At 33.9% G+C, this 15,581-nt stretch overlaps 1 protein-coding gene across 1 annotated transcript in view; it reads right to left on the bottom strand.

Moving 5' to 3' along the window:
* RNF17 (ring finger protein 17) overlaps positions 1-15,581 on the bottom strand; it is a gene marked incomplete at its 5' end in the record, with an annotated part of 117,782 nt that overhangs the window by 101,469 nt on the left and 732 nt on the right. The window contains 5 exons of the mRNA XM_079138814.1: positions 852-952; positions 2,710-2,790; positions 3,917-4,028; positions 7,682-7,773; positions 13,412-13,506. Coding sequence (XP_078994940.1) covers positions 852-952; positions 2,710-2,790; positions 3,917-4,028; positions 7,682-7,773; positions 13,412-13,506 — 481 coding nt within the window. The remainder of the gene's footprint in view (positions 1-851; positions 953-2,709; positions 2,791-3,916; positions 4,029-7,681; positions 7,774-13,411; positions 13,507-15,581) is intronic.

Genomic DNA, 15,581 nt, shown 5'->3' with positions numbered 1-15,581 from the left:
AATATATATCAAAGAGTTTTGAAAAAAGTGATGGCAAGATATTAACTAATGCCTATTAGACTTTTGCTCTGATGTAAATAATAATGAGCACATGAAGTAATGACAGGACTATTTAAAAGGAAGTTATGTTTGTATTTTCCTAAGTATGCTAAATTCAACAACATGAGGGTTTTGGTATTTTGTGTGTTGTAGTGGGGACTGAGCCCTGGGGCACTCTACCACTAGGCTATTCTAGTATTCTAGCATGAAGCTACATTTCCAACCATTTAAATTTTGACACAGGTTCTCGCTAAATTGCTGAGGTAGACCTAGAATTTTCTATGCTTTAGCCTCAGTTTCCTGAGTTGCCTGATTACAGGCATGACTTTATATTTTTCTGTGCTAACTGCTTTAAGTTAAAAGTTTGTTAATTTTAAATTAGCTTTGGGACTAGAAGTAAATAGACAAAATTAAAAAAAAAAAAAAAAAAGAAAAGTACAAGCCAGGCATAGCGGTGCATGCCTATAATCAATCTCATTTACTTGGGAGGTGGAGGCAGGAGGCTCACAAGTTAGAGGTCAGCCTCAGCAATTTATTGAAACTGTCTCAGAATTTTAAAAAATGGAGCTGTGGATGGATATAGCTTAGTGGCACAGCACTTCTAGGTTCAATCCCTCAGTACCACCAAAAACACAAAAACAAAAAAAGAAAAAAAAAATTACAAACTTTTTCATTTTTAAATTCTCCCAAAATTGGTATGTAGGGATCACACCTTTTAAACTTGTTTAAAAGTTACTCATTACTTCAATCTAAACATAAGAAAAAAATGTTTAATGTTAAACTTCAGTTTCGTTGTGTTTATATTTTATTACCTGGAATCAAGAGAAGCAATAAGTTTATCAAACTGTTTCTCCACAACTTCTATAAGATTATCTGTCTCCTCTTTTGTTTGATTCTGTGTGCGTTCAAGCATCTGGGAAAAACAATTCAAAGATCTATTTTGGTATTTTAACTTTGCCCAAGTTGTACTGCCAATATAATTTGAAAGCAAAAGGTACTTTCTAAACTTTTAAAAAATAATAATGCAAAAGGTGATTAGATAATAAACAGTAAGGTACAAAGTTCAATTTTAAATCCTGGTACTTGTGAGCAAGACCACACTCTGTTGGCATTTTGTACTGATAATCTGGCAAAAAGACCTAAACAAAACAAAACAAAACAAAAACTGCTAAGTTTTCTAATTTTTTTCTTATTCCTTTTATCATTACAGGACACAAGTCATTTTATGTAATTGCATTTCTCTATGGCAGGATTCCCTAAATAAAAACAAAAACAACAAAATCAAAAAACTTAGAAACCACACTTGAAGTTTAGCTATTCCACAAGTTTCTTTTTCTTTGTTATTGTTGGTTTTTGGTATCGTAGATTAAAATCAGGAATGCTTTACACTGAGTTGCATCCCCAATCTTTTCTTTTTGTAACTTTGTGACATGATCTCATTAAGCTGCGAGGCTGGCTTGGCCTCGAACTTGGAATCTTCTGTCTTGGCCCCCAAGTCACTGGGATTACATGCATGTGTGAGTCCCTGCGCCAGGTGCTTCTTTGCATTTTTGAATTGTTTTTAAAAACTGTTGCTTGGGATCCATGACCTCTCTTTTCCTTCCAATTCCAACCCTTTGGGATGGGAAATGTCTATCCTTATGCCTGTCCAACAAAGTGGTTTTAATGCTTTCTTGTGTGGATTCACAGTTTGAAAGGAATTTTGCCCCAGGATGAATCATACCCTAAGTCTAACCCATAAATGACTTAGAAGATATTTTGGATTTAAGAGTTGATGCTGGAATGGGTATGAAGACTCTGGGGATGTTGAGATGGGGCAAATATATTTGCATTGCAAATGACAGGAATATTGGATGGAAGGAGCAGAAGGCCACTTGTTTTTTTAAAAAATTTTTAGATGTTAATAGACCTTTATTTTATTCATTTATTTATATGTGGTGCTGAGACTCAAACCCAGTGCCTCACACATGCTAGGCAAGCACTCTACCACTGAGCCACAACCCCAGCCCAGAAGGCCACCAGTTTGAGTTTTCACTGTTCCCCCTCCCAAATTCAGATGGCAAAATTCTAGCCCCAGTTTATTACAGATTTGCTTTTCTTATTAATCTGAAGCTTATAACTGTTTTTCATTATGGGTAACATTCTCTTTTCCCAATGTTTTTCTTATAATTCTTCTATCCCACTACTTTTATCATATTTCTCATTTCTCTTGCGAAACCTGGCTTTTTGCCAATTAAAAATGTCTTGTCTTCTATGCAAAAAAGCATCCACAATATAAATTCCCTACTTATAAATTTGTTGTTTCTGGGTACTAAGAACTTCTTCCTTGTCATCAAATGAAAATCTCTCCTCTGCCAGGAAGGGCAGGGGAAAATAAGATTCTCTCAGTTGAGGGATATCGCCAAACAATAGCAAATGTTGAAAAGGTGATCTGGGATGCCTATGAGACAAACACAGCTCACAGAAAGTTCCCAGCACAACAAAGCTACAAGTCCAATCCTGGCAGGCCATGGGATGAATTTTTCCTTCCTTTATGATTCTCTATTATTAGATTACCATGCTTGATAACTCAGTACTAAACTCTAAGCTCTCTGACAACACATCTAAATGTACACATTTAAAGAGGACATGCTTTGCTTCTTGATAAAATTAATCATACAAAATGCTTACTTTTACAGCAATATTTAATTGCTCAAAATTATAGCCTGCTATCTTCAATGCTTCATCAATTTCTTCTGTAGTTTTAGTCTCCTAAGGAGGGAAGGGAACCATATATAAATATAAAATATAAAATGACATGCTTAGATACATGATATTATAGTTGCAAAAACTTCAAACTATCATTTTAGTTACAAAAGCAACACAGACCCCCTGCAGAAATTGGAAAGAAGCAACAGAATATAAAAGTAACACGTCTACTCTTGCTTATCCAGAGATAAAAAAACATTTTCAGACTTTTGGAAATAAACATTCTAGATTTTTTTCCCCATAGACATTTTTACAAAACATAATTATGCTTTTATCATCTTTCAACTTAAAACTATTGTGGACAATTTATCATGGCATACAAAAATTATAAAGTTTTTAAGAAAAAAGGATGTTTGGCTATGTTAAGATTTCAACTTGAAGCAAAGAACAGACAATTTAAGTGCTTGTTCCCCTACCCTAGCCCATCAATGATCTTAAAAAGATTTCATACTTTATTTAGCAGCATTCTGGAGTCTGCTGTAATCTGATCTTAAATTTAAAAAATACACTAAAATTATCAGAATCAGTAGCAGGTAAATTCAATCTTCAGGCGGGGGGGCACACACCTGTAATCCCAGCAATTCGGGATATGAGGCAGGAGGATGGCAAGAACAAGGCCAGCCTCAGCAGTTTAGTGAAACCCTGTCTCAAAAGTTCAGTGGTAAAGGGCCCCTGGTTCAACCTCTAGTACAACAACAAAAATTCACTCTTCAACAATAACATCATCATCTTCAATCACAAACGTAGTTAGGCCTTTTGGTTGCCATTAAAATAACTGTAAAACCACACATAGACTTTAGAAACTTATACTATGTACACATTTCATAGAATCTGGTCTCAGTAACTAGGTTTAAAGGGAAGAAGCTACGTACAAATAAATATCAAAAACTCTGAAAGTTAATCTGAAAGTTATCAAAAACTCTGAAAGTTAAAGTTGCCTTAGGAAGAAAAGAGGATTGTTCAAGAGTAATTTAGTCTTGTTCAAGCCCAGGGTAGACAGGAAATTCAAGTAAGGAAAATGGATTTATCTGTTACCTTTGTTTCCAAAAGAATCTGAAATTACAGGAACTACCTGAGAAAAAGCCAAATGTTTGGTTTCATTTTACTTCATGACTAGTATTTTTCATACCGACATTATAGCTGATGAGCTCGAAACAGGTCTGTGAATGGAGGTTGAATGTTCTAAACCAACAGTTAGCTGATCAGCTGTCTTTTTAAAGTCTGGAGAATAATTCTTTATCCTAGAAAACATGAAGTGTGTTATTTTAAATGTTAACATGAATATAATGGTTTTAAACTCCTGATTTTTATCCCATTGAAAATAATTTATATGATTTATAAAAACATGTGCAGTCTGTTCTCAATTATTTCTAAAAGATAAGAGAAGAACCATGAGTAAATAGGCTTTCATAGAAACTTAATCAAAAATTCAAATCTTGCTGGGAACAGTGGCGCATGCCTGTAATCCCAGTAGACTGGGAGGCTGATCACAAGTTTGAGGCCAGCTTTAGAAACTTAGTAAGACCCTGTCTTAAAATAAAAACAAAAAGGGCTGGGGATGTATGTAGCTCAGTGGTGAAATGCCTCTGGGTTCAATTCCAGGGACTATAAAAAAATTTCTTGACATATCCTTGAAAAGAATATCTTAAATTATATATTGTGTTTTCATTTCTTAGTCACCTCTCCTTACCTGGTGTTTTTTGGTAGAAATGTTGATAATGACTAAAATGTCTTAAGCTCATGAATTAAAATATTTGTACCCCCAAATTAGAGGAACATACACAAAAATGCCAGTTAAAAAATACATTGATAAGCTTAGAAAATTTAAAGAAAGGTAATAAATTTAACTACCCGAATTGAAACAAAAAGATTAGTTGCATTCTCTTGTCTACAGAAGTTAGAGTTTTTGCTAATTTTTATCTTTATAGCTTATTTCTTCTGCTAAGTTAACCAGATGCTTATAGTTTACAGAAGAAACTATGAAGTTCAAATGTTACAAAACCAAATAATTTTTAAACATTCTATTACTGTAAAATGTGAATATTAATGTTTTTAAAACATGTGAGTACATAGTCTTAAGGAGTCCATTTCTCAATTCCTGCTTCAAAATATACAGATTAAACTAGTAAAGAAATGAGTCAATGAATACAATAATTTAAAAATATACAACTACTTTAAACTGTACTTAAATTAGGAACTTAGAGTTTTAACATAAATTATATGGGAAATTCAATTTAAAAATGGCAATTTGGAACAAATTTGGGAACTTTCTGGATTAATCTAACTCTGAAAGTAATATTTCATTTTGCAGTCCTACTAGATATTACATATATCTAGACAATAATACAATCTGATTTGACTTGCATGATGCTTTAAGTCAAAAAATTTCACATAGAAGTACAGATCTTTAGTTTATCTTGGGGGAAAGGATGTAACATTTGGTTGGTCTTGTAGGGACTGCCTCCTTTGTTAGAGGTGAGCCCTCTATCTGCCACAATCATTATTACTCACTGTTTAAACTCAGTCTATCTCACTTGTTAAGTCACTTGCTTGACTGTGTATGTGTGTGATGCTGGAGTTTGAACCCAGGGGTGCTATAACATTGTGCGCATCCTGGTTCTTTTTATGTTGAGACAGGGTCTTGCTAAATTGCTCAGGCTGGCCTCCAACTGGCAATCCTCCTGCTTCAGTCTCCCAAGTCTCTGGGATTACAGGCATGTGCCAGTGTGCCTGGCTCTGCTGGACTCTCACAGGTGTTCAAAGATGGGATCCCTAACTTTGATAAAAATGGCTACTACATGGAGGTAAGGCTTATGGCCACTGAGTCAGAATAAACCAGAAGGATTCCTAAAGATTTATTCTAATCAATGTATGCAGAGCTCAAGGAAGAAGTGACTGGTGAGCTACATTTATAGGAGCTGGGAGAAGTACTGGCATTCAATATGCCTCAGTTCTCATCTGGTTCTGTCACAATCAGCTGCCAGATTTAGCTAAGTGGTTTTCACCCAAAGAAATAAGTATACCCATTCTTTCATTTCCTTTGGAAACACTCTAAATCTGAAAAGACAAGCTGCAAAGTAATGTGAAAATCCAAGAATACTAGGTTTAAAGAATCTGGAATTTAAATGGATAGGCAATGAAGAAGTATAGAGCAAGAAGAGTCGAAGTGGTAAAAAGTAGATAAAAGAGAAAAAGAGAATTAAGTAGGGTAGCAGCAACAGAAGACAGGTTATGGATATAGGAGATACTGTGAAAGGTAGAATCTGCAGAAGGAAAAACAAATTGCAATATGAGGAACTGGGATGACTGACTTGGTATCATTTACAAAATAAGAAAAGTTCCAAATGGGACTGTTCCCTAAAAGTACCCTGTATTTCTCTAGCATAGTCTATTACCATATTAAGAAGGCTTAAAAAGGTACACTCACACATTGTTGGAACTGTAGACTGGTGCAACCACTTTGGAAAGCAGTATGGAGATTCCTCAGAAAACTTGGAATGGAACCACCATTTGACTCAGCTACCCCATTCCTCCGTTTATACTCAAAAGACTTAAAGTTAGCATACTACAGTGATGCAGCCACATCAATATTTACAGCTGCTCAATTCACAATAGCTAGATTGTGGAACTAACTGAGATGCCCTTCAATTGATGAATGGATAAAGAAACTGTGGTATGTATACACAATAGAATATTACTCAGCCATAAAGAAGAATAAAATTATGGCATTAGCAGATAAATGGATGGAGTTGAAGAATATCATGCTAAGTGAAATAATCCAATCCCCAAAAACCAAAGGCCCAATGTTTTCTTTAATAAGTGGATGCTCATACATAATGGGGAGTGGTGGAAGGTGATAAGGGAAGAATGGAGGAATGTTGGATAGTGTGGAGGGAAATGAGGGGAGGGGAGGGGAGGCAGTGGGCTGAAGGAAAGATGGTGGAATGAGACAAACATCATTACTCTGTACATGTATGATTACAAGGATGGTGTGACTCTACATTGTGTACAACCACAGAAATGAAATGCTATACTCCATTTGTGTACAATGAATCAAAATGCATTCTGTCATGTATAAGTAAAGAGGATAAAAAAGGCATAAAAAAAGTGCATACACATATAATTACCATCTAAGCAGAACCGCTGAAAATTGATAAGAAAATTCTTTATATCTTAACAATGACCTAGCCCATAGCCAGCTCTAGATGAGTTGGGATTGGGATATGATTTCAGATAGTAAATATCAAGATATTAATTTTTTAATCTAATAATTATTTACTACCTTTTACTGTGTGTCCTGCACTAAGGATATAGGGAGACATAAAATGGAATACCCTAAAAGGGGCTTACTGTCATCTGCTAAGATGACACAAATATAAATAAATGCAATAAGAAGTAATATAATGCCTCTTTCTAGTTCAGGTTTGTTTTTAAAAATCTCTGTATTACTAACTCAAAGAGAGCATTTATTAACACACATGTGCCAAGTCTTATGGAAGAAAGGAAAATGAATAAAGAATCCCAAAATTATTTCTTTTAATAAATCACCTCTAAACCACTTCTTAATGTCCTCCATCACACCATATTCATGCTACCTTTAAGATCAACTTCCTCTCATCCAACAGCAATAACTTTAGCTAGTCTCAGCATCTAATTCTGATGTGGTAATCCTTGAATTCTTTTCTTCAATTTAAACTACGACAAAATAATGCTGTTTCTTTAGGAGCTGGATTGTGCATTCTACTAACAGTTAAGACAAATTATGAACTTAAAGATCATTCTATAAACAATAGGTTAGAAACACAGATCTAAGAATATTTTATCAATAATTCTAAAAACTGTTTCAGCAATACATTGAACTTTAAATGCTAAAATAAGTGCACATAGAACATACGTTTTAGGCTGCAAATTTTCCATAAAAGAATCTTCTTTAATACATCCATCTATTGGGTAGTATCCTTCTTTCATATTTACAGTTGTAACAACCTTAGGAAAAATAAGATTAAAAAGAGAAAAAAAAAAAAAAGCACATAAAATTCATTCAATAAATTCCACCTAATCAGGATGCAACTAGTGCCATTCATAGATAAAATTGCTAAAAATCTTAGAGACCCTGAAATTCCCTTTAAATCAAGAGGAAAAGAGTACGATATGTTTTTACTTTTCTAGTTTTTGGAAAAAAAAAGTACTCTGACAATTATTAATTAAACAGAACAATAACTAAAGCACCTCATTCTACTATGATTCTAAAGGAAATATTTGCAAGAATACTTTGAAAATTTACTGTAAAAAATTTACAGCAATATCTTAAAATATGTTCAAAACTAAAAAATATTTGGGAATAAATTTAACAAGAAAAATATAAACTCTAAGTAAACTAAAAGAATTTATTAGCACTAAATACATAGAGAATCATACCAGGTTCCTAGGGACAAAAAAAAATCCTAGAATCTATCTAATATAAAATCAATTCAATCCTGAGATTCTATGGGAAAATATGTTACTATTAGAAAAAATATTTCATATACGGTTCAGTACAGATTATCCTACCAGATAAGATTATTATGAAGACTATTATGAGGACTGGAGTTGTGGTTCAGTAGTAGAGCACTTGCCTGGCACATGTGAGGCCCTGGGTTCAATCCTCAGCACCATATATAAATAAATAAAAAAAAAAAAAGGTCCATTGACAACTTAAAAATATACTAAAAAAAGAGACTATTATGAAATTATTATAATTAAAACACTATGGTACTGGCATAATTAATGAGCAGAAAAGAGCTCTGAAAAAGATTCACATAACTATGGGAGCTTGATACAAAATACAGTGGTATTTCAATCAAAATGGAAGAAAGATCATTCAATAAATATTTTGAGCAAGGTAATAATTCTGAAGCATAAAGTGATAAACCCTTTTCTATCATACAAAATGTACTGTAAAATGGTTAAATATATACCTTTTTAAAAATATGATACAAGTATTGAAAAAAATATATATGACTCTGAGGCAGAAAGGTCTGCTTAATTAAAGAAAACCTAGAAGTCATGAAGGGGGAAAAAAAAACTACTTGAGAAGGAAGCAATTCTGAATGACTAAATGTAGTAACATCAAAAGTGAGACTAGAAGAAATTAATTACAGAGGACAGACTGTTAATAATACCCCTATCTTTAAAATAATAATCTCTAGAATTTAGAATAAAGTATTCTAAAGTGAGGAAAACGTCAATTTAAAAAGAAAACAAGAAAAGGATCTGTTAAAGCTGTTTGCAGAAGAGAAACTAGAAAGTCAAACATGAAAAATTGCTAAATTTCACCTTCTAGTTAATCACCTTCTGGCATGGCATTTGAGAGTAAAAGGTTAACATTAGCAGATCTGATACAGGACATTTCCTCCATAAAGTTTAAGAAAATATTATACATAATGATTTAAATTTTTCAATTAAGCTGAGCACAATTGCACAAACCTGTAATCCTAGCAACTGGGAGGATGAGGTAGGACAATCACATGTTTGAGGCTAGTCTCAGCAATTTAGTGAGACACTCATGAACTTAGATCCTGTCTTAAAACAAAAAAAAGAAAAAGGACTGGGGATGTCACTCAGTGATAAAGTACCCTTTATAGTAATGGGTTCAATCCTCACTACTATAAAAATCCAGAGGGGGTCAGCATGCAATGGCGGCAATTTAACAAGATCTTTAGGCGAAGTCCCCGAGTTTAATCCTCAGTACCAAAAAAAATTTTTTCTCCAGTTAACATTGTATAACAGGGCTGGGGTTGTGGCTCAGTGGTAGAGTGTCTGCCTGGCATTTATGAGTCACTGGGTTCGATTCTCAGCACCACATAAGAATAACTGAATAAAATAAAGATCTTTCAACATCTAAAAAATTTTTTAGAAAAAAAAATTGCTCAAAATATTTATTGAATGATCTTTCTTCCATTTTGATTGAAATACCACTGTATTTTGTATCAAGCTCCCATAGTTATGTGAATCTTTTTCAGAGCTCTTTTCTGCTCATTAATTATGCCAGTACCATAGTGTTTTATAATAATTTCATAATAGTCTCTTTTTTTAATGACACCTAATTTGTAACATACATAACACAGGTTTTCTTTTCCCTCCCATATCTTGTCTTTTAAATTTTACTTCTGATGTTTTTGCTTTGTTTTTGTTGCTTATAAATGAAAAATTGTGGTCAAATTTATCAAATGTTTCTTCTACGGATTCTGACTTCAAGGATATTTTTAACGAGTGTTATGGATTAGAGAGATCAGGTGTCCCCCAAAAGCCCATGTGAGACAATATGAGAAGGTTCAGGAGTGAAATGATTATGAGAGCCTTAACCCAATCAGTGAAGTAATTCCCTAAGGGATTAACGGCTAACCGAAGGTGTTTGGCTGGAGTAAGTGGGCCCTGGGGGCTTGCCTTTGGAGTATATATTTTTTATCTGGTAAGTGGAGTTTCTCTCTGGTTCCTGGTGTAATACCTTAAGCTACTTTCCTCCACCACACTCTTCTGCCATGATGTTCTGCCTGAGGAACGAAACTGGCTATTTATGGACTGAGACTTTTGAAGCTGAGCTCCCAAATAAATTTTTCTACTCTGAAATTGCTTGTTAGATCTTTTAGTCACAGCAGCAAAAAAACTGACTAAAACAAGGCTTCCCAGTCCAAGATCATATAATTATCTGTAATTTCTTTAAGTGTACATCTGCAACTCATAAATTTCTAACCACATAGGATTTTAATAGTATACATTAATTATCTATTGATTGGATGACGTATCTTTTCCTCCTGGCCCAATATGCCAGTAGTTCCAGAGTAGTACCTACATGATCCTATCTTTGAGCAAAATCTGCCATTTGTGGTAAAGTGCTTGCCTAGCACGTGCAAGACCCTGGATTCAATACGTAGCACTGCAAAAACAACAAAAGTTTTAATTTTTCTGTATAAAATTATAGAAAGGTTATTACTAACCACTGATGAAGTCAAAAGCAGAGAGGGATTTATCTAAAACCATACAGTTATGAAAAATAAAGATTGTTCCAATTTTAGAAGATATACTGACACAGTGAGCACATATAAAATAAAGACCAGCAGAGAAATTCACATTCATCTAAACATAGAAATAAGAACAAAAGGATATCTATTCATCTTAAATGAAATCCTTATAAAGTAAATAGCATTACCTAGGGTCTTCAATGTTAAAGATAAAACCATAAATCATATGTGAATATAGGTATTTAAATCTCATTTTTTTGGAGTACACATATTTCAAAGAAGTACCTATCCTTAAATATCCTACAAATTCAAACTTTTCACTGATTCAAGACCAGATTCTTCGATATTCTCTCTATTCCTTATTTGGAGTAAATGTTAGATAATAATAAAAATCTTAACTTTAAAAAGAGAGGTAATGATTTCAGGAAGGTTTCCTGAGGGACTTTTTAAATAGCAACCAGCCAGTGCACCTTAAGAATCTGACTATAGTGGGGCACAGTGGAGTACACCAGTAATCCCAGTGACTCAGAAGGCTGAGGCAAGAGAATTCCAAGTTTGAGGCCGGCCTCAGCAACTCAGTGAAGCCCTGTCTTAAAATAAAATTTAAACAGGCTGGGGATTGGCTCAGTGGTTAAGCACCCTTGGATTTAATCCCTGGTACAAAAAAAAAAAAAAAAAAAAAAAAAGAATCTGAATATAGTCACTTGCCCATCACCTAGCCTGGCCAGCAGGAGGGTGAACCAAACAGGCTACGTATCTTCCCAAATAAGAGAATAAGATTAGTCAAAATGATATAATTACAACCCTAAAATCAAAACTGTTATTTGTAAATACATTATATAAATACTCCTATAGATGTTATCCAAAAAATAATATAAATATAATAATAATTTAAGACTACTAAGCATAAGATCACTTGCTAAAAAAGGCAAAAGGTCAAACTTTTTTTTCCCTGTGCTGGAGAGTGAACTCAGGGCCTTGTGCATGTGAGGTAAGCACTCTACCACAGAGTTACACCCCTAACCCTTAATTTTTGTTTTTTAACAGTAAAAGATGATGGACATGGGTACACTATTTTAGATGCCTTCTCCTTCCTTTTTCCTTCACTTATTCTTCTCCTATAAGACTTAAACTTTCAGGATCTACCATCATAACCATAAGAGGGGAGATTCCCTTTGTCTTAACTTCATAGCTTACTACACCTGAGGAACCCCATGTCAAAAAAGGGGGGTGAATATAGAAGTTTCTCAAAATAAAGGGCATAACTTGTAAAGCATTTAATTCCAAAACAGAATGTTTCTAATGTGTGTATGTTTTTGCTATAATTAAGACTTTTACAAATCAACACCATGTGTATTTTTTACTAAGTTTAACCTGCAAGCCAGTTAGTCCACACCTAATCAATGAAAGGTTATTTTAATGGTCTAGAAGCTTTCACATTATGAAGATTTGATTCTTACAATTCTAAGAGGTAAGAAAAGCAAATATTATTTCATTCTCACAAATAAGAGCTCACAAAACAAAAACTGCATTTTAGGTCTTGTGCCACATATTAATCATCTGCCACATTTAATACAAATCAATTCTCCTGTTACAAAAAAAAAAAAAATTAAAGCTAGGAATAGTGGTGCATGCTCTAATTCCAGTGGTTCAGGAGGCTGATGGAGGAGAATATCAAGTTTGAAGCCAGCCTTAGCAATTTAACAAGACTCTCAGCAACTTAGCAAAGCCTGTTTCAATATTTTAGAAGTAAAATAAAAAAGAATGGAGATGTAGCTCAGTGGTAAAGTACCTTGGGGTTCAACCCCCAGTACCCTGGGCCCCATAACAGATTAAGTCAACTTTCCAGGAACATACATAAATTGAACAATATTTGGATTCGTAGTATATGCAAAAGATATCTAGTAAATTTTATTTTAAAACCTTAATTTGTTCTCATTATTATGGGTCAACAGGTTTTAGTTCTAATGGAATTGTTTTATATTTATTCCTTTGGAAGTAAATGTCAAAGTTAGACAGTTGTTTTGCATCCTTACCTTTTTATAGTATGTCATCTCTGCAAATGTAAATCTGAGGACACACAAAGATTCAAGGGCAGGAAGAGTACAAAATTTGCTTGCATGGTATTGATGTAGAAAAGAATGGCAGAGGTAGGGTTTTGAAAGGAATATTCCACTGAAATATATACAAAGAGGTAATTTCCCAGAGATCTCCAATGAGTCAAAACATGTAGGCAATTACTTTGAGTCTTTTGTTTTCTTGATCGCTTTGAACAATTAATAAAATGGATGGAAAAAGTTTTCTTTTGTTAGGCCCCTTTGCTTACAGAGACTAGTTTATAACTAGAAGTATGTAGTACTTCTCTGACATTTTTGGGGGTGGGAGGGCAGTACTAGGGATTGAACCCAGGGGTGCTCTATCATTGAGCTACATCGCCAGTTCTTTTAATTTTTTGAGACAGTCTCATTACATCGCCCACACTAGGTTCAAACTTGTGATTCTCCTGCCACTACCTCCCAAAGTCTTGGAATTATAGGCATGCACCACTGTTCCCAACTAACATTTTTACCTTTAACATTAGACTTTAATGTATAACATAACACATGAAAAATTATAAAACTTACCTCACAATTAGGGCATATAATTGTGTTGTATTCTCCAGTTACTGACAAACATAGTTCACAAAATACATGTCCACACTGAAGTTCACGGTGGTGACCTATTGATAAAATTCTATCATGAATTAAACTTTCCAGTTAAGGTTGGATGGGCGAGACTGATATGATGGTAAATTTAAAAAAGGATTCTATTATACAGGACAGATACCAAGTTTAATTAGAAATGGGTACCTTAACAAATTTTAGGAGAAACTATGCAGGTCAGAAGGAGGGAGGAAAATCAAAACACAAAACCAGACAGAGGCATATAGTAAAGCCTGGATTAATTCAAATAGTTATTTTATACCTATAACTTTACAATTTGCCATATCTTTTAATCATACAAAGAGCTCTAAGAAATTTCATTTGATCTTCGTAAATATCACGGCTCTAAGTAGGTTGGAAATATTATAGCCAACCTAGAAATGAAAACACACATTGGTGATTTGGCTAAATCATAATAAACCAGACAAATAAATGCTATAATCCAGACTCCAATCTTCTGTTTCCAAGTCCAGTGTTCTAACTTTATTTATTTAATTTTGCCATACTGAAGATTGTGAACTACCTATCCAGCACTTTCTATTTTTAATTTTGAGACAGGGTCTTGCTAAAATTGCTGAGGCTGGCCTTGAACTTGCAATCCTGTTGTCCTGGCTTCCCGAGTCATTGGGATTACAGGTGTATACCCCCATGTCCAACTCCAAGTCCAAAGTTCTTTCTATTCAATTATACCACCCTTGACTAGCTTATAATTCCCATCCTGTGAAAGGTTCAAGAAGGGCTGAAATGAGACATTGGCAAGGATGCTGTCTTATAATAATCTAAGATGTTAAAACAGGACAGAAATCAAATGCTACTGTTATCACATACATGACCCACCCAAAGACCATTTTCACTAACCTAGCATTTATGAAAGGAAATACCATAAACTTGGTTGACAATCTAATATCAGGATTTAAATGAACTAAGTAGAATTTTAAGTTTTACCATAAACAATATAGTTTAACTTCAAAAGACTGCCACTTAAAGACTTTTTGATAAGAAAACAAAAAGGGAAAACTAGATTAAAAATCAGTCATGTTTTACTAGCAAAGAAATTAATTCTTACTGAATTATAATAATTGCATTAATTTTATTTTTAAAAAGTTTTACAACTTTTTTGGCCCACTGACATGTGAAACTTGCTTACAACCATGCTATAAAGCCCTATGTAAATGTGAGATATTAACAAAGAAACTGAAATTCTTAATTGTTTTTATAAAATTTGATAGTAAACAGGTTTAAAAAGGCTGGTGTTGCATCACAGCTTACACAGAACTTTCCAATTCTCTAAAGTCATTTAACTTTTTCCAAATGACTATTTCTAAGTAGTGTAATACAAGTATATGGAAAAATGACAGGTTTTTAAAAGGTTAATTTTAAGAACTTTATTCTGTAACTATTATTTCATTTTAAAACAACATTTTCTACTTTAACAGCAGCAGTGATCAAAACTCCAAACAGGAGAAACGAAGTTCTCCACCAAAAAGGCAACAAACTCCCTGCAAAGGCTTATTATGTCCAAAATGGAATTCCTCTTGAAAAAACTGAGGAAACAGCTGCAATGACCTTCACTTTGAAGGTATTAACATTAAACAGTTACTGTCAAGTATAAGTATTTTCAGTACCTCCAGTTTAGGTTCAACAATTCACTCCTGTCCAACACAGCATTCAAGTATTTTAGTCTACATTAAAATAAATATGTTCACTTAAGTAGACTGTAAATTAGCAGATCAACAGGTCTGCAATATATTTTCCACTCAATGTAGAAAGAAAAAACAAGAAAACAAGGCCAGCTGATGGTAGTTCAGAGGTAAGAGAGCTTGCCTAGAATGTGCAAGGTCCTGAGTTTGATTTCCAACACCACAAAAATACCCAACCACAAGATACACAAAAGGAGCTATTCCCCCCACACCCGACAGTACTTTAAACCAAATGGGGGTGGAGGGCTGTTTTTGTGTTTTAGGGTTTTTTTTTTTTAAATTTAAGAACTTTTCACAGTGGTCTTCTTGTTACTCCTATAACAAAAACCAGCCAAGAAAATCAAGTTTCATTGCTTCTTGACCACAAGACAATGCTAAATTTCTGTTTGATT

This window comes from Sciurus vulgaris (genome assembly GCF_902686455.1).
Source record: "Sciurus vulgaris genome assembly, chromosome: 4".
Classification (NCBI taxonomy): domain Eukaryota; kingdom Metazoa; phylum Chordata; class Mammalia; order Rodentia; family Sciuridae; genus Sciurus; species Sciurus vulgaris.
This window is presented reverse-complemented; position numbering and strand designations above follow the sequence as displayed.